This window comes from Ursus maritimus, unplaced genomic scaffold, assembly GCF_017311325.1.
Source record: "Ursus maritimus isolate PB19 unplaced genomic scaffold, ASM1731132v1 scaffold_32, whole genome shotgun sequence".
Lineage (NCBI taxonomy): Eukaryota > Metazoa > Chordata > Mammalia > Carnivora > Ursidae > Ursus > Ursus maritimus.
The window spans coordinates 23,365,323-23,385,857 of record NW_024425786.1 but is presented as its reverse complement, the minus strand read 5'-3'; the positions used below and the strand labels follow the sequence as shown (position 1 = coordinate 23,385,857).

The 20,535-nt window shown below is 42.6% G+C and overlaps 1 protein-coding gene across 1 annotated transcript in view; it reads right to left on the bottom strand.

The window, feature by feature from the left end:
• The window catches only part of ZCCHC17 (zinc finger CCHC-type containing 17), a 52,474-nt gene that overhangs the window by 2,035 nt on the left and 29,904 nt on the right, over window positions 1-20,535 (bottom strand). The window contains exons 6-7 of the mRNA XM_008694487.2: window positions 15,771-15,871; window positions 13,629-13,774 (exon numbers count right to left, since the gene is read on the bottom strand). Coding sequence (XP_008692709.1) covers window positions 13,629-13,774; window positions 15,771-15,871 — 247 coding nt within the window. The remainder of the gene's footprint in view (window positions 1-13,628; window positions 13,775-15,770; window positions 15,872-20,535) is intronic.

Genomic DNA, 20,535 nt, shown 5'->3' with positions numbered 1-20,535 from the left:
ACTTGGAACTTGTGAACCTCAGCTTTCTTTTCAGTAAACTGCAAATAATAAATACTTACTTCAAAGGATGCTACGAGTATTAAACAAGATAAATACTAACTACTAGGCACTAAGTGCCTGACACACAGCAGGCACTCTGCATAGCTACAAGTATTATTCTGTCATTTCAGAGAACTCCCAGAATGTTCTGACAGTCTAGCCATGTATCCACAGCAGATGAGTCAAAGTTCTGAAAGGAGATTAGACCGGAATTCTTTCTTGAAGTCTCCAGTGGAGTAGGGAGAGCGGAACAAAGTTTCTCAGACCCCTATTACCAAGCAGTAGGAACCACGGCTGGGGGCAGTTGAGAGCTGGCAAACCGCTGGTTTGGCTTATGGTGCTGCACTTTCTGGATGACAAGATCATAGAAGCTCATCACAGGATATAAGGGCTGGGGTGCCTCACCAGGTTCTGCCCCTGAGGTAGGGCAGGGTCCTGGGAAAGTGAGGAAGCACACGTGGAGTCTGGCGCCCCTCCCCTCATAAATAAATGAGGAAGGAGAGCAGAATACTTTTTTACATCCAAATAGCACTTTAGTTTATCAAGCTTTTCGCATCCTTTATCTTATAATAATAATCTGGCAAGGCCAAAATTCAGGAATTATTATTCCCATTCTACAGATAAGGAAACTACAACTCAGAGAAGTAAAGTGAGGTGACCAAGGCTCAGGTGACAAAAACAGTGTGCTTTCTAACTCAGAGTCTGGCATTATTTCACTTTCTTCCCTCTCCAAGATGCAGGCTCAAGAGGAGGAAAGAGGAAAACAAGTCATAGGCTGTGACGAGGACTCCAGCTAGAATAAGAAGGAGTGGCGGGGAGGGGTCGGTGGAATGGCCCTGTAGACCTCAATCTCTGAACAAAGAAAATCTAGTCCTCCAGCAGGTGGCGTCGATCACTTCAGCAGTTGGGAGTTGGGACAGGGGAGAAGATGGAATACCAGAGGTGACACTAGCTTCTGGTCCCTTGACTTCATTCAAGGGGGAAGTAGAACAGAAGATAAAGGATAAAAAAATGACCCTGGGTGTGAGCCGCTGGCAGACAGGCCAGGAGGGGCATGGGAAAGAAGCCACTGCTCAGAACTGCTCCCCAGGAAAAGCCAATGTCTGGTGACAGCAGCTGGCCCACCCATTTTCTCTCATTCTGCAATAGGTTAGCAGCAGCCCAGCATGAGAAAAACAAAAACAAAAACTGAGAAAGGGGAATAACAGCAGCTAACATTTATTAAGTACCTATTTTTCCAGATGCTGAGCTGGGCACTTTTGCACACATATCTCCTCTACCCTTTATAACAAATCTATTCGGTGGGCATAATTATCCCTGTATTTTCAGGAAAGAAAATGATAAGTTCAGAGAGGCTGACTGAGACAAAGTGACTTGCCCACGTGGTAGAACCTGGATCTGACTCAAGCTGGGTCCCAAAGTGGATGTTCTTTTTAGCCCTGTCTGCATTACAGGAAGCACCTAACTTAGCACCTCCCAACCAAAAGGCACTCATTTTGGCCCAAAATCAATCAAGCAAGCATTTATTCTTTATCTATTCTTAAGAATTACTCTTGAGAAATGACTGATTCTCAAACTGAGAAGTTCACTGGGTAAACTTTTGGGAAGTATGACACAGTGTAATTCCTGGACAGAATTTACCCATAATGCACCAGTTTACCAGAGCTTGGGAAGGGTAAGACCAGAAGAAAAACGTCTATCAATCAACTCACAAATACGTATTTAATTTTACTACCTACAAAGCACTTTACAGAGCCACAGTTGCATACCGTGTTGCTTAGAAGATAAGGAGAATACACCAATTTTTAATAGAATTCAGAGTACCCACTACCCCACTGAGTGGTGGAGCCTGGCACCTTTCCTCCAAACCTGAGCCAACCTCATCAAACCAGGAAAGAATGACTCCTTGTAACTATATAGTACATTCATTCAACAAATATTTATTGAGTACCTTCTAAGAGCCAGGAATATCTATTAATTAATCTCTCTTAAAATAGCTGAGCAATGTCAGAAAACAGGGATAATGAGCCTTCAAGAAACAAATTATCTAAATCAAAGATAAAAACTAAGATACTAGGGAGTCATGGCAGTAATGTAAGAAAAGTACAAAAACCATGCCATTAACACACAAGGGAAAAATCCATCAGGTCTGAGGAATCTGAGGTTGGCTTCATGAAAGAGATGTAAGGTGTTACGCTTCTGAAGCATGAATATGGTCTTGGCAGGTGGAATGGTTGTGGTAGTGCTGATGCAAGAAGGGAAGTGGAGCCTTCCAGCCAGGGGGAAGACAGAATGAGGCAAATGCTTGAACTATCTTTCAGGGAGCGACAAATCACATCCTGTGTAGCTATTTACTATGCACTGGATCCCATCCCTGCTCTTGTATTCAAAGCCATGGATGTGAGGATCGTCCTCTCTCTCCTGTATCATCTCCCCCTCCTCACTGGCTCATCCCCACCAATAAACAAATACATGATAATAGTTCCCATTGAAAAAAACCTCCTGAACAACTTTAACCACACTGTCACCCTACCACTACCATGGCTCTTGTCCGAGTTACCAGTGACCTCCTCAGGGCCAAATCCGTGGTCCTCATTTACTTGATCCATCGGTCGCATCTTGACAGTCCATCTGTCTTAGAACACACTCCTCCCTAACTTCCGCCACATTCTCTTACTTCTCTGCTAACATCCCTGGCTGCACCTTTTCAGTCTCCTTTGCTAGTCTGTCCTCACCTTCATAACCTCTAGAAGTTGGGACAATCTGGGGCTCAAGTCCTCAAAGCCCTGCCTCTCCCTGTATTTACTCGCCAGGTGATCTCATGTATTTACTTAAATACCATCTGTATGTGCTGACTCCCAGATTTGTATCTCTTACCAGGATCTCTCCTCTGGACTCCAAACTACACATCCAGCTGCCTCTCCTGGGTCGGTGCAAGTGGATATTTGACAGGCATCCCCGCCCCCCCGCCGTCACCCTCCGGCTTTCTTTCCCATCTTCATAGGTAGCACCTCAAACTAAACCCCGATTGCTCCCCATGCCCCTACTTACTCCTGCATCCCTTCTCCTCTCAACTCACATCTTCCAGTTACTCAGTCCAAAAACTTCGTGGAGTTATCTTCAACTATTCTCTTGCCTACCTTACATCCAATCCCTCAACAAATTCTGTCAGCTCTGCCTTCAAAACTATCCCCACTTCGACTCCCTCACCACCTCCAGCACCACCATCTTTTACCTGGCTTATTAATATTGTTTACTAACAAGTCTGCTGCTTCTGCCTTGCCTTCTGACTGCCCAGTTTCCACACAGAAACCAGAGTAATTCTCCTTAAAGGGAAGCCATATGACATCATCCCTCTGGTCAGACTTCTAACGATATCCATCTCCCTCCAATGGGACAGCTGCAGTCCTCATGTTCTCCTACAAGGCCCTCCGTGATCTGGTTTCCCCTAACTTCCTCTCTTCTCACTGGCTTCACTCCAGCTATTCTGGCCTCCTTACTGTTCCTTAAAGAAGCCAAGCTCATTCCCAACATCTGGCTATCGCACTTGCATCTGGCTATCGCTTGCTGAAATACTCTTTCCACTTATCAGAGGAGCTTGCTTCCTCTCTTCCTCCAAACATCCACCCAATGACGCTCTGAGAAAGGGCTGCCCTCACCACTCTATCTATGATGGTGAGCCACCTCTCCCTGCTACCCCCATTCCAGCACTCCCTATCTCTCATAATCAAATTTTCTCCACAGCATTCATCACTACTTGGCATATTAATATTATTTTGTATTTGCTTACCAGTTCATTGTGACCCCCATTAGAATGAAAATGCCATGAAGATAGGGACTCTACGTGTTTTGTTCACTACTGTATCTGCAGTGACTAGAACAGAGCTTGGCACATAGACACTCTTTTAACAAGTGAGGTTAAAGAACAGTTGTGTGTGGCAAGGAACTGGTCAGAGATGATGCTGGGACTGTGAAGAATCTTCAAGGAACTCAAACTTTATTCCATAGAAGGGGAATTACACAAGGCTTGTCAGCAGATTACCCCGGACAACTCTGTTTTATCGGAACAGGCCCAGGACTAGCAACCTCTCTCTCTCAGATAGGCACCTGAAGAAGTTCTCTGGACAAGAGGACAAAGCCAGCATTGCAGCCAAGGGATGACATTCCTAGATCTGTCCCTTCTATATATAGTACAGCAGACAGTAAATACAGTAGCCACATCAGAAGAAAATTATATTCTGGATCAAGTATAGCTAGATTTCACTATAATTAGTAGGCAGCCTGATCCTCAATGTACGTGCTTTCTCATAACATAGCTCTTATGCAGAAAGATCCATGATGGCATATGATAAGTGAAAGAAAGAAGCCAGAAAGGTACAGACCACAGATTCATGGAAAGATTACCGAGGGCTTCACTACGAAAACCTCTATTCCTATTTTGCCAACCACTTCATACTCCATTTCCATTTTCAACACAGTTTCCTCTTGGTCTAATTATGCCCAGTAAAAATGACTTACAATTTTCAGGCACTTGGACAAAACCTGTCATGGTACTGAATGGATATACAGGACCAAATCAATGCATACTCGGTATCTGGACAGTACGTGCATTCACTACGTGTACGTTTGATAAAAAGGTGGGGGCCTCAGAGCTACAAGAATCCCATGCTCCTGCCCCTGTTCCCTTCATTACTACCTTCCAGCAGCAACAGGAGTCAGTCTCTGTTACTCTCCCAACTGAGGGCAGGTCTCACTGAGTGAAGGAACCTAAGGAGCTACAGCTAGCAGAGCTTATGGATGCTGTCTATTCTAAGGCAGCTGGTGCATGCCTATTATGTGCCAGGCATTATGTGGAACAGGTGACATCCTTTCTTTATCATGGGCCACTTCCTGGTTTCCCAACATGCCTAGCACCTTCTCCTTTACATTAGACATTCTCTTCACCAGACTGCAAAAAAAGTGGGACAATGAAGCAGTCTAGTAAAGAAGCAGAGGTGAGAAGCCAATAGTCCATTTCTGACTTTTTGGTTCCAGTTCTGAGTGGCCCAACCACACCTCACTTCCTGTTGCTGGATTTCTATGCGATCTAATAACTCCCTTGGAGTGGGTGTCTGTCCTTTGCCCCCAGAAATACCTTGTGTGCTCATCTTTCTCCTTATGCTATTAGTTGCTTGAGTGTAGGTATTGTGCATAACCTTTAATTCATGTGACCTGCCTATCACATAGGCCTTCCAAACACTAAGCATTCCTGCTACCCACTAACTTATTCGGCACCATGGACTGCTGAAGGCATTTCCCTTCAGATGAACCTACTTAGTTCCACATGTGGTTCCCAGAGCCAACTAGTGCTGGAATGGGTATCCGAATCGGCCACTCTCACATACCCCAAAACATCCATTTCCAGAAGTTTCCATTGGTAAGGAAAGCCAATCTACTAGAATCAAAGATTTAGAGGGTAGGGGCACCTGGCTGGCTCAGGCAGAGGAGCGTGCAACTCTTGATCTCAGAGTCATGAGTTTGAGCCCCACAGTGGTCTTAGATATTACTTAAGGAAATTTAAAAAATTATTAAAAAATATTTAGAGGGTAAAAGGAAACAGATAGGAGGCCTAGAATCTTGGCTTACGGTTATGAACAGAAACAGATCCACAGGGAGAAAAAAAAGAAAGAGATCAACAGATAACATCAAATAGTCACTAAGGGTAGCTGGCGACAAAGCAAAACTGACCTTATGAGTCCTGATAAGTCAAGCACCAAACAATGCACAACAGACATGCATGAGGTACTCAGTACATATGTGTTGAGTAAATAATTGGAGCACTAAGAACACAGGGTTAGCAATCTGAAGGCCTGGCTTCTTATTTTAACTCTATCTCTGGTAGTTGCGTAGCTTCAGGTGAGACAATTTCTCTTCCTCTGCATTTTCCTAATATGTAAAACGGAACAATAACACCTATTCTGGCTACTTCATAGGAGTATATAAGGATAAAACAAAATAAAAAACATGAAGATATCTTATAAACCATCAGCACTGAACAAATACAAGGCATCAAAGATCATGAAAGGATTAACAATGAGGTGAAAAGACAATGATGCTAGATGAGATCTTGGTAGAAAGAGGGGGTGGAGGGGATCAAGGGGGAAGTTTTAAATGTTTCAACTCCCTAGAGCACTTTTTAATCAAAGACAACTCATGAGTTAGAAGTCCAAATACACATAGGTACTTTAGAAAATAATATGGCATGATGATTATTACTGCCATGGCTCATCAGACATTCCTCTACTCAGTGAAGAGTGATGAGGGGTAGGACAACAGGTTGACTAAGCAGCTCATACACAGCCTCATACCTAGCAGATCCTTAATAATTGTTTTGGTGAAATGAAATACATATTTCAAAGCAGCTTTAGAAACAAAGCAATAACTAATTGCATCAGTTGTATTAAGCAGTGCAAACCAACTTAACCAAAGACCCACAAAAGTAAAATATCCAGAAAACTGCTTTAGGAATCTGACAAATACCGTTTACTCACTGAAAGGTTAAAAGAGAAAGAATAATCCTTGGAACATATAAATAGAATACCTGTTAAATATCCAGCTCTATTAAACAGTCAAATTACCTGTTTGTAGACATGATCTTATATGCAGAAAATCCTAAAGATTCCATAAGACAACTGTCAGAACTGATAAGTGAATTCAGCAAAGCTGTAGGATACAAAATCAAAACCCCAAAAACAGCTGCATTTCTACACACAACAATGAGCAATCCAAAAAGGAAATAAAGAGAACAATTCCACTGACAATAGCATCAAAAAGAATAAACTTAACCAAAGAGGCAAAAAGACTTGTACACTGCAAAACACTGCTGGAAGAAATTAAGACTAACACAAATAAATGGAAAAATACCCATGTTCATGGATTGGGAGACTTAATATGGTTAAGATGCCAATACCACACAAAGCAATCTGCAGATCTGATGCAGCCCTATCAAAATCCCAATAACATTTTTTGTAAAAATAAAAAAATCCATCCTAAAATTCATCTGCAACCTCAAGGGGCCACAAATAGTCAAAATAATCTTGAAAAAGAAGAACAAAGTTAGGGGACTGACCTTTCCTGATTCCAAAACTTACTACAAAGTTAGAGTCATCAAAATAACAAACTGAGGGCTTCAGAGGGGAGGGGGGTGGGGGACTGGGATAGGCTGGTGATGGGTATTAAGGAGGGCACATATTGCATGGTGCACTGGGTGTAATACACAAATAATGAATCATGGAACATTACATCAAAAACTAAGGATTTACTGTATGGTGACTAACATAACATAATAAAAAATTATTATATAAAAAAACGAGTCATCGAAATAGTGTGGCACAAACATAAAGACAGACGTACAGACCAATAGCGCAGAGTAGACAGCCAGGACTAAAACCTCACATACATGGTTAAATGATTTTCAATAATGATGCCAAGACCAGTCAGTAGGGAAAGGACCGTTCTTTTGAAAAACTGGCACTGGGAAAACTGAAAATCCACATGCAAAAAAAAAAAAAAAATGAAGTTGGAGTCACATCACATACCAAAAAACCCTCGAAATGGATCAAAGACCTAAATGTGCGAGTTTAAACTACAAAACTCTTAGAAGAAAACAGGGGAAAGCTTCACGACATTGGATTTGACAATGGTTTCTTGCGTATGACACCAAAAGCATGGGAAACAAAAGGAAAAAATAGGTAAGTTGGACTTCAACATTAAAATTTTTGTGCATCAAAACACATGATCATGAGAATGTACTTAAGACTGCCATGAAAAGCCATACACTTCAAAGTGGCTAACATGGTAGTTTCAGGTGTGTTTTTTAAAAATGCAAATCTAGAATAAAAACAGGCACTATCAACAGAGTAAGGCAATTCACAGAATGGAAGAAAATATGTGCAAGAAGTCACGAATCTAATCAGGGATTGATATTTAGAATATATAAACTCCTTGAACCTAGTGTCTACTTAAACCCAGTCTCTGACCACAAGGCCTCTGTTTTTAAGCATCAGCTACTCATAGCTGACATGCGCTGGGCTGTGCTGTATGCCACCACGATGCTCAGAGTTTTACATGCATCACCTCATCCTAACAACCTTGTGAAGTAGATGCTTATTATTCCCATTTTACAAATAGGGAAACAGATTCAGAGAAGTTAGTAATTAGACTAAGTTCCACAGCGAGGAGGTGGCTGAGCTGAGATCAGAACCCAGGCAATGTGTCTCACAGCCCCGGTTCTTAAGCACCACTCTCTACTGCCTCCCCAAATCCCTCCACACCCACCTGACATAATACTACATAGCGCTGCAAATGAGGACTACAGGACTGTGTGGCAAACATGGAAAGATGCTCATGACAAAGTAAAAAAAAGCAGGAAATAAAACAGTATGTACATTTTTATTGTATCTAGGTAAAACATGCATCTGAAAAGAGCTGGTAGAAAAAACCGTGCCCCACCAGTACAGATCCTGGTCATTAGTGAGGTTATGGGTTGCCTCTCTTTTGTTGTACATTTCAATAATGAGGTTATAAATAGTGGAAACTCCCCTTTTCCCTCTCTAAATCAGGTCCTCAGACCTCTATGAAGAAGGCTCTAGAAACACTAGCATGAAAAACAAAGGCATGTCCAAGCCCTGTGTTCAAAAATAAGCAATCCTGCAGGGAGCATGGGTCTGGGTTGCCTCTGTGAGGGAGCTGGGCTAAATCTGGCAATGCTGAAGGTTTGCAGAGGCCTCTGGAAGGCAGTGCCTGAAGTAGGTAGGGGTTTTTATAAATTTCTATTTCTTTGGTTCACAGGAGAATAGTATCAAACTAAAATAATATCCCCAATGCTCTAAATCAGTGTTTTCCAAGTGCCATTCCTATAATATTGCCACAATTTTTACTCCATGTGTTTACAAACTGCTAATTTTTTACTTAAAAAATTTTTTTAAAGATTTATGTATTTGAGAGAGAAAGAGAGACCACACATGGTGTGGGGGAAGGGAAGAGGGAAAGGGAGAGAATCTCGAGCAGACTCTCCACTGAGTGAGGAGCCCAACCCCACAACCCTGAGAAAATGACCTGAGCTGAAATCAAGAGTCAGATGTTTCACTGACTGAGCCACCCAGGCATCCATTAAAATTTTTCTTAAAATTTGATTTCTTTTTACTTTAAGAAGTTTTACTTTAAAAAAACAACAAAACAGTTTTACTTAAAAGGGAAACCTCATAACAACAACTATAAATAGAAAGCCTGCATCCCATGCTTTAAGTAGAAGGTAACTATAAAAATAAATACATTAAAAAAAAAAACACAATGCTTTGGCCAGATATATTTACTGCCTGCTAAAAGCAGTAGCTGGTGGGGTTAGACAGTTTGTTTTCACAGGAGGCAGTTTGGATTTTATTTTAAGTACAGTGGAAAATCACTGAAGGATTTTAAATAGGAAGACGTGGTCTGATTGGATATCTTAACAACCCTCTCTTGGAAAATTTTTTAAAAATTAGAAAAGACATAGAAGAACCGAGCAACTGAACATCACCATCATCTACTTTTACCTAAATGACAATTAGCAGATACTACACCCTAAGGGAACCCTTGTGCACTATTGGTAGGAATGTGAAATGACGCAGTCACTGTGAAACACAGTACAATGGTTCCTCAAAAAAAAAAAAAAAATCAGAACAGAATTACCACACAATCCTGCAACTCCAGTTCTGGGTATGTACCCAAAGGAACTGAAAGCAGGTCCTGAAGAAATATCTGTACAACTATGTTCAGAGCGGCATTATTCACAATAGCCAAAAGGTGGAAGAAACCTAAGGGCCAACAACAAATGAATGGACAAGCAAAATGTAGCGTGTACACATAATGAAATATTATTCAGTCTTAAGAGGGAAAAATGACCCATGCTATAACATGGATGACCCCTCAGGATAGTTTACTAAGTCAAATAAGCCAGTCATAAAAAGACAAATACTGGGGATGCCTGGGTGGCTCAGTCGGTTGTCTGCTTTGGCTCGGGCTCCTTGCTCAGCGGGGAGCCTGCTTCTCCCTCTGCCTGCTGTTCCCCCGCTTGTGCTCTCTCTCTGACAAATAAATAAATAGTTAAAAAAAAAAAAGATGACGACAAATACTGTGTTATTCCACTCACAGGAGATACCCAGGTAGTCTAAATCATAGAGAAAAAAGTCATGTGGAATTATCTAAAATTTCTAGATGTAAGAGACTCCATTTCGAAGCTCCATTTTCCTTTCCAAGCTGATGGACTCTTGAACTGGGACAGAAGCGGCAATTGTTGTACAAGCAGTTGCTCATAACATTCCAACAGAGCAACTGGTATTTGGATCATATGAGGACAGTGAAGGTAATTATTACATGCCAGTGACAGTTTCACTTGATAGCACTGATAAAATAATCAAGAAGAGAGGCATCAGAAGTGGCTCAGCCGGTCAGCACCAAACTAGCAGGGTCTGTTCGGCTCTTCTTCATCTAAATCATGTAATCACCCCATTCCTTCTCTCTCAGAAAAACCCCTGGCTTTCCCTAAATGAGTGAGACACATCTGTGGCCCCCCATTGCAATTCTGAGACCCCAAATAAAGGCCTTTGTTGTTTTTCAGTTTCACCTCTTTTCTCAGTTGATGGTAGAATGGTGGTTCCCAGCTGCCAGGGAGGAAGAATGAGTTAGTGTTTAATGGGGACAGAGTTTCAGTTTTGCAAAATGAAGAGTTCTGGAGATGGATGGTGGTGATGATTGCACAACAATCTGAATTTACTTAATGCCAAAGAATTGCATACTTAAAAATGGTTAAGGGCACCTGGGTGGTGCAGTCAGTTGAGCGCCAACTCTTGGTTTCAGTCCAGGTCGTGATCTCAGAGTGTGAGATTAAGCCCCACATGGGGCTCTGCACTCAGCACGGCGTCTGCTTGGGATTCTCTCTCCCACTGCCCCTCCCACTCATGCTCGCTCTCTCTCTCTCTCTTTAAAATAAATAAATAAATAAATCTTAAAAAAAAAAAAAGGTTAAGATGGTGGGTGCCTGGGTGGCTCAGTTGGTTAAGCATCGACTCTTGATCTCGGCTCAGGTCATGATCTCAGTATGGTGAGATTGAGCCCCTGCATCTGGCTCCTCGCTCAGCAGGGAGTCTGCTTGAGATTTTCTCCCTCTGCCCCTGCCACACACGCACACATGTGCACGTGCTCACTCTCTAAAATAAAATAAATAAATCTTTAAAAAAAAGAATGGTTAAGATGGTGGGCACCTGGCTGGCTCAGTTGGAAGAGCACATGACTCTTGATCTTGGGGCCATGAGTTTGAGCCCCATGTTGGGTGGGCGAAAAAATTATAATAAAAAAATCATAATCATAATAATGAAGAGAATCAAGCAGTGAGATAAATAAATAAAACTTAAACAAAAAAATTTTAAGTGGTTAAGATGGTAAAATTTATGTTATGGATACTTTACCACAATTTAAAGAAAACAACAGTAATACCAAAGCCAAAGCCTATAGATTTTGGCTTGAGCAACTCAGTGAATGGTGATCTGTTCACTGAGATAAGGCAAAATGTGGAGGGAGCAGCTTTGGATAGAAAAATTAAAGAGTTTTGGGGTGTGTGAAGCTTGATGCAAACTTGACAATTAGATGAAGATGTCAAGTAGGCAGTTGGATTTCTAAATCTGAAATGCCAAAAAAAAGTCAGGGACAGAATCACAGATTTGGACAAAAATAAGGATATAAATACTTAATCTGGGGATTATAAGCATGTAAGTAGTATTCAAAACCATAGGACAGGATGAAATTACCTAGAGAGGAGGTAGAGAACAGAAGGCAGTAACAAGGCAGCCTTGGACCACCCCAACATTCAGAGTTAAAGCAGAGCACAAAAAAATCATAATCAAAAAAATCATAATCATAATGATGAAGAGAATCAAGCAGTGAGATAAAGGAGATGCTTTAAAAAAAATCAGATGCCTAGACCCAACTCCTGGGAACTCGGAACAAAGAGGTGAAAGGCAGGAGGGAGTGCAACACACAGTAGAAGGAGTGGGAGGAAGGAGAAAAAAAGAATACTTAGAAGGTGCCACTAACAGGACTCGGTGACTGACTAGATGTGGGATGGAAAGGAGAGGAAAATAAGCGACATGCTGGTTTCCTTCGCGCAGGTTATTGCTGTCATTAAAATAAGTAATACAAGATAGAAGAACAGAAACAAGGGTTTTGGTGTTGTTTTTATAGTGGGGTGTATGTGTGTGTGTAGGAAGGAGGGCTGAAGAAGACAGAATGGTAGTCATGACAGCCAACATTAATTAGGCACGTACTTGTCAGTATTTTCTATCTGTCTTGGGGAGCTGGGCATGCCTTCACAAAGAACACTGTCATCAACGACCACAACAATCCTACTTTGAAAATGAAGGAGGGCCCAAAGTTACACAAATGGTCTACAGCACAGAGGGCCTCAAACCTGGGTCTGACAGACTCTGAGCCAAAGTCTGAGGTACCCGTGGAATACTGGTCAGGGATGTGGGAGTCATCAAGACAGCTGAAGTCTGAGGAGGGATGTGATCACTCAGGGAGAGAATATACAGATCAATAAATTATTATTCATATACTGGCTAATTCTCACAATGGTACAACGGGCCTTTTCCTCCCCTATAAAATGAAGTAATGCTTAATTTGTAGGGAATGCCCACTGAGGGCAAGAACCTGATCACAATTTTTGTATTCCTAGGGTTGCGCTACCTGGAACAAAAAGACCACTCAACAAAAGACTGCTGAAGCTTTTAAAAAACAAAATGCAACAAAAACCTAATAACTGGACACAATTAGAAAAATACTACACGATATGAGAACAACTATTTCCTGACCAAACTACAGCATAGTTTTTTTCCGTTCCCTCTCTGGGTGGCAAGCAACAAATGCCCTTTTTCTGCACCACAACAAAGTCTATGAATTGTTCTGCTGTAAGCAGTACACAGGAGACAGAACGCCGTGAGACAGGCACTCTTATCCACCACTGGGCACAGATAAGTACTTTCTGGAAAGACAATTTGATAAAATGTATCAAGAGCCTTAAAGCCCTAACTCAGTAATCTCATTTAGGGATTTATCCAAAGAAAACAGTAAGAGATGTGGCCAAACATTTAGGCTGGAAGTAATAAAAATATCCAACAATAGAAAAATTATTAAATAAACCATCATACAGCCATAGCGTAGAATACTGTATGTTGCTCTTAAATCAAGTTTTTGAACACTTACAAGTACAAAATGATTTCTGATAAGTGTAACGAAAAAAGTAAAATATAAACTAAACCTAGTACAACCATAATTTTGTGTTTAAATATAGATGTAGCTATCTATTAATCATTACCTAGCAAAAAGATTGGAATGTACCAAAAATACTGTAAGTCTCTTTGGATAGAAAGATTACAGGAGATCCTAGAATTCTTTATGGTTTTCAGGATTCCTAAAAGTTCTTCAAAAAGTAAATTTTTATTCTACCGTATTTTTTTAGTACATTTTTCTTTTAAAACTCAAAAAAATATGATAAATGAAAGCAAGATAACACTCACCTTCTTTCTTTTTCTAGAAGAATTCTTCGTGGGATCAGGCTTCTCAAACTCTGCTGACTTTGCCTCTTCCTTCTCCTCTTCCTCATCAGGTATCAGAGAATATTTGGTCCCTCCTGGTTGCATAAAACAATCCTTTGCGAAGTGGCCTGCAGAAGAGAGGCAGAAAGGTAGGGAGGGGAGAAGGAGCCTCTCCTCTTGGCAGGTGGGTCTTCCCCTGAGGCTCCTGAAAGGGGCTAGCTGGTTGAAGAAGTATTACTGAGTTCATTCAGAGCAGCTGCTGGGTTCCGAGCAGATTTTCTGTCACCTCAAGACAGCATTGCCCACTCAACCAAAGCCAGACCAGCAGCTGGTCCTAGAGCTGTGGGAAACACTCGCACTGCTTTGGAAATGGCAGAGGAAGCAGGCTTGTGCTGCCTTCCATTAGCAATGGGGCTTAGTAATTTTTAAAGATCTGTTTGGAACTTATTCCTGACATTGAAAGGCTGCTCCAGAGAACAGAATGCTTAGCAGAGGGAGCCGAGTGGCAGGCCAAGCCCTACAGGAAGATAGCTCTCAGGCAGCTGGCAGGAAGGTGGCATTCACATCCAAGCTAACACACTGAGAGACAGGCAGTCACCTAGGGGCACTCAACATTCAGACTGTCAGGTCTGGCAAGGGCCTTAGAGATCATCAAACCCAACACTGCATGTGCAGATATAAAGGCCCAGAGTAGAAAAGTAGCTCAAGGTCACAGAGCAGCAGAGCTAAAACTTACTCCAGGTTTCATGCCTTCCTGTTCTGTTCTCTTCCTGCTGCACCAAAACCAACCCCCTTGGGCCTGACCTTTGCTGACTAGACCAAATTCCATCTCTCATTATTCTTCTCTGCCTCATGTAACACCTGGTGGACGTAAGCTGAAGATGACCCCACCCTCCCTGAACCTATAGTGTTATCAAGGGTCTGTTTAACAGCTACTACAGAGCTGGTTTTATTATTTATTTTTTTAAGATTTTATTTATTTATTTGACAGAGAGAGAGATGGCCAGCGAGAGAGGGAACACAGCAGGGGGAGTGGGAGAGGAAGAAGCAGGCTTCCCAGTGGAGCAGGGAGCCCGATGTGGGGCTCGATCCCAGGACCCAGGGATCACGCCCTGAGCTGAAGGCAGACGCTTAATGACTGAGCCACCCAGGCGCCCCTACAGAGCTGGTTTTAACAGCAACTACAGAGCTGGTTTTGTCCGAGCTTGCATAGACCCTATTTCAGGGGCAGAGAGGAGCACATGAGATCATCAAAAAGCTATGTGTAGACTGCTTTGCAACTCTGAATCCAGAGGCTAGGTGGTGCCTGGAAGGGGAATACAGCATACAGTTTTCCAAATATCTGGAATGTTCCCACAATTCCCCTGAGGAGGTATTCTTTCAATTTTTTCCCCCTTCCTCCCTCTACATTAATGGTAAGTAGGGGCTTAACTCCCACAATATCAATCAGGGCACAAATCTGCTACCAACTGTTGTAGAAAAATCAAGAGAGCAGGGTAAATGGAAGGCAAGGGAAAAGGGGTGACAAATTGAGATCACTCTGAAAATGAGATGCTGGCAATCCCTCTCGTGATAGCTCTGACAAGGGAAGTCAGGCTGAGAGAGCTCTTGAACACCTGAGTAAGACCAGAAGAAACCTGAGCAAGTGGCTAGCCTGTGTTTTTCATTACTAAAGATACTGTATTCAGAAGTCTGAAGTCAAAGAGAAAAGAAGAGCAAGAAAGGGTTTGACCTGGATCCTTGAGGAATGTATTTCCAAGTTACTTCACTTTTGCAGCAGAATGGTAATGGTCCTTGGAGATAAAAATTTACAGTGTTAACCATAAGCTAACACTCTTACCCCTCCTGGTGCAGTACATGGGGATCTTGCCCACACAGGGCATCAACCGCAAAGCGGGGGAGAGGTGGGGTGACAGTAGAGTATCTGGCAGGGCCAGCATTCAGAAGAGGACACAGAAAGGGAATGAACTCTGATAAGAGTCTAAGAGGAGTAACAGCATGAGCAAGTGAGGCCATCACTGACTAAAAAGCTCGGTGAGCCACAGCCAAACCAGGCGGTCTCCCCCACCTAGTAAGGGGCCATCACAAGGAGGAAGGACTGGCCTGGCAGAGGCTTCACCTTACCTTTACAGCCACACTTCTTGCAGGTGGTGTTCAGGACAGCCTCGAGGGTGATCTTCTGCCCAGTGTAATCCTGGAAGGACCGCCGCCGCCTCTCTTCTTGCCTATAACGAAAAGGATACTGACTGTTGGCCCCCTTAAGAGATGTGGCCAGAGATACTAGGCGGTAATGCTGTATGCTGGGTTTTTGTTCTGTCTTTGGCAGGTACGAGGGAGAAAGAAGGAAAAGTGTCATGCGTGCGGAGACAAGTAGTGAAAACAGCAACATGAAACATATTTTTTCATTCAGGACAAGCTCTGAATTAATAATTATGAATGAGACGACTTCAGCTCACTGATGCACAGAGAATGAAGATATAATTACTTACCTTCCTAAGCCCCCTGTAACCCAGATGAGGTCACCCCCGGGTTTAAAAGACCTTCAAAGACTTCCTAGAACCTGAAGTTCAAATTCCTTCCTTTGGTACTCGAGGCCTTCCACAGTGTCTCTAACCCGCTTCTCCAGCTCCAACTTTACTTGCATGAGATGCGCTGCCAAACAGGACTAGCCGACCTTCTCCAGATGGTTCACTGCCCTTGCTCATGCAGTTCCCTCTCTCTGAAATGCTGCTTCCCTTCTCTCCTCCCACCTCACCACCCCCAAACACTTCAAGGCTCAGCTTAGTCACCTCCTCTCCTTCTATCAAGTCTTCTCCTGAGCCCCTCAGCCAGAATCCATCTATTTGTTCACATTCCTATAGCGTTTCTTAAAAATTCTAAGCTTGATTGGTTTTCACAATTTGAACATACCCAGGAAACCAACACTCCGAAGGAAACAGAACATTGCCAGCACCTCCAAGGCGCCTCTAGTCACCAGGCCGCCCTCAAGGGTAACCACTATGCTGACTTCTAACAGCGTAGATTAGTTGTATCGATTTTTGTAAATTATGTAAATGGAATCACACAGCATGGACCCTTCTGTGTCTGGCTTCTTTCACTCATCTGAGAGATTCATCCACATTGTTATGTGCAGTTATGGATCACTGATTCTCACTGCCATAAGTATTTTGCTGTTGATGGGTATCTGAATAGTTTCTACTATGAACAGCGCTTCTTCTATGAACTTTCTAGCACATCTTTCAGTGACAGATATATGTATGCATTTCTGTAGGGAAATGCCTCGTTCCAGGTAGGAGCGGAACAGTACACTGGGTTGTAGGGCATCAGCTGTAGCAGACACCGCCAGCCAGTTTTCCGTAGTGTTTACCAATTACACTCCTGCCAGCAGCAGAGCCTAAGCACCCCAGTTGTCATGGCTCTTTCTTTGACCTTTACGATATAACACATGATACCTGCGCAGAGTAGGTACTCAGAAATGTTTGATCGAAGAGTGTCACCCTCGATCACTTTTTTTTCAAACTCAAAATGTAGTCTATACACACTGCAGTCCTAGCACACATCAACTTTATTGCCTGATACATTAACATTTCTTCTCTAGATTGTAAGCCCTTTCTACAAGATCTTACTTGTGTTTGTTTCTCCACACCTTAGACCAAAGCTTGGCAAGCAACAGCATCAATAAACGTTTGCTGAGGGATGCCTGGGGGGCTCAGTCAGTTAAGCATCTGCTTTCAGCTCCAATCATGATCCCAGAGTCCCAGGATCCAGTCCCACATTGGGCTCCCTGCTCAGCAGGGAGCCTGCTTCTCTCTCTGCCTGCTGCTCACCCCGCTTATGCTCTCTCTTTCTGTCAAATAAATCAATAAAATCTTTTAAAAAATAAAATAAAATAAATAAATGTTTGTTGAAATTTCTATGCTCTTGGGGCACCTGGGTGGCTCAGTCGGTTGAGCGTCCAGCTCTTGGTTTCGGCGCAGATCATGATCTCGGAGTCATGGGATCAAGCCCTGCATCGGGCTCTGTACTCAGCAGGGCTTCTGCCTGATATTCTCTTTCCCTCTGCCCCTCCCTCCACTCATGCCCTCTTTCTCTCTCTCTCAAATAAATAAATCTTAAAAAAAAAAAAAAATTTCTGTGCTCTTGATACCAAATATTTTTTCTTTACCTGAACCTCTTTAACTTTGAACTTTGACTTCACCTAAGCTTTTCCAACTATTCACCAAGTCTCTATGGAGTCCAGCAAAAACAGAAATATTCTGCCAAAAAAGCCACATTACCCAGAGAAAGGCAGGACGACAATATCAAAGCGGAACAAAACTACCCATCTCACATATTTTAGCTAACAGTTTCATGGGATACACTGGTTCAAGGGACGAAACAGAAAAGACCAAGATACTCCATATTCTGTCCTGGTCCTTCAGCTCAGCTCATACACCACATCTTCTCTACAATGTCCCCTGCCACCACAGGAAGAGTTAATTACTCTTGTGTTCCCAGAGCGTTTTACTCTCTGGTCATTTTGTTAGATTTGTTTACATTTTGGCTCACCCTCTGTACCATGAATAGGCCTTCAAAGATAAAGACTATGTCTGGGCGCCCAGGTGGTTCGGTCGGTTAAGCATCCGACTCTTGATTCTGGCTCAAGTCTTGAACCCAGGGTCGTGGGATCAAGCCCCACATCGGGCTCTGAGATCAGTGCAGAGTCTGCTTGAGATTCTCTCTCTCCCTCTCCCCCACTCATGCTCTCTTTCTCAAATAAATAAATATATCTTTTAAAAAAAGGATAAGTCTGTATCTTATTTTTTTCTGTATCTAAGCAGTAAGCACACCATCTAGCATATCAGTGTCCAACAGAATGCAATGATGGACAGTTCTATAAATTTATGTCTGTACTGTTGACTAATATTTAGGTCTGTGGCTACTGAGCACTTAAAATGTAGTTAGTGTAACTGAGGAATTGGATTAAATTTTAATTTTCATTTACATTTAAATAACCGTATGTAACCATATGTAACTTAGTGGCTATCCAGTGGGACAGTGCAGACAAGTATATGATTTAAGTTTTGAAAATGCCTGCTCAAATCCCCAGGTTTTGCCCTAGCATAATCTTCAAAGGACAGGAGGTCAACTGTCTCGTATGGGTCATGGGAAAGGGTCCTTTCAAAGAATAAAGCTTGAGTAAGAAAAACCAAGGTTGTGGGGGGTAGAGAGGGAAATAGGAGTTACTTATCAACAGGCATCAAGTTTCAGTTAAGCAAGAAGAACTACATTTTAGAGCTCTGTTATACAACACTGTACCTAGTCAACAATACTTAAAAATTTGTTAAGAGGGTAGCTCTAATGTTAGGTGTTCTCACCACAATAAAATAATTTTTTTTATTTACAAAAGGGTAGAGAAGGGGCACCTGGGTGGCCCAATCGGTTAAGCATCTGTCTCCGGCTTGGGTCATGGTCTCAGAGTCCCGGGATCGAGTCCCACGTAGGGCTCCCTGCTCAGCAGGGAGTTTGCTTCTCCCTCTGCCTCTGTGTGCTCACTCTCTCTCCCTCAAATAAATAAATAAAATCTTCAAAAAAAAATTAAAAAATAAAAACTAGGGCAGGATCTTGGGGACGTAACTTGAGCAAGTCACAAACTCCATGGCTTTCAGATATCCTTATCTGTGGAGCTGAGTTTCAAGTGGCTATGAGTTACAGCTTAAACAAACCCTCATTATAATCAATTCCAATATTCTGTGGGTTCTAACATACAACAAGCCAAATCATAACTCCCACTCCATACTCAACAAATGTGTCACTTGCCTATCTCCCTTTTCTGTGCTCACTGCCAGGCTGGTTCAGGCCTCGCTACTTTGCATCTACACAGTAACAAGTTTTCTCCTCCCATCCACTGAGGGCACATAGTTGAATTAATCTTTCTTTTGTTCAGTTCAACTGTTAAGCGGCAAGCACCACTGCCAATGATGAGTAAGTGTGTCAAAAAGGCAGAACAGGGTCCTTCTCAAGGAGCTTACAGTCTAGCAGTGGAGGGAGACATACAGGTGGACAATTACATTGGTGAGCCACAAACACTTCTAAAAGACCATGCGATGCTGGCTGAAACTGCCTGGAAACTGCCTTTCCCCTTTCCATTTACAGATTCCCTTTAACACTCTGGGACTGGGGGAATGAAATGTAAGACAGATCTTGATGGAGAATGAAAGGCAGCTGACAAACTGTGGGTGGCTGAAGACAGCACTAAGACACTGAGCATAACAGGGCGAGGTCAGGGAATGGGGTACAAGGAGAGATTAATCTGATCAGGAGCCTCTGCCCTTCAAGGGCTTTAAAAATTTTTTTTTAATATTTTATTTATTTATTTGAGACAGAGATAGCAAGAGAGAGCACAAGCAGGGAGGAGAGGGAGAAGTAGACTCCCCGCTGAGCAGGGAGCCTGACACGGGGCTCAAGCCCAGGACCCTGGGATCATGATCCGAGCTGAAGGCAAACGCTTAACTGACTGAGCCACCCAGGCGCCCCAGGGCTTTAAAAAAAATTAACACTCTTTGACTGACAGTCAAAGTCAAAGCTCTCCACAATCTGACCCCAACATACCTTTCAAGCCTTACATTCTAGTACTTGACTGTACCCTCCTCTTGCCTTAAACAAGACTCCTAATGTGCCCTGTGCTTTACTACCTCGTGCCTTTCCTTAAATCATTTCTTCTGTCAGAAACACCATTCCTTCCCCTGCTGCCCGACAAAATCTTATCCATTCTTCTAGAACTAGCTCAAATGCCACCTCTCTTCTAGCCATCAGGGTCTGAAATCAACTCATCCTCTTCAAGCTAATTCCTAGAACCCTTTCTTTAACCTACTCTTTTTTTTTTTTTTTAAGATTTTATTTACTTATT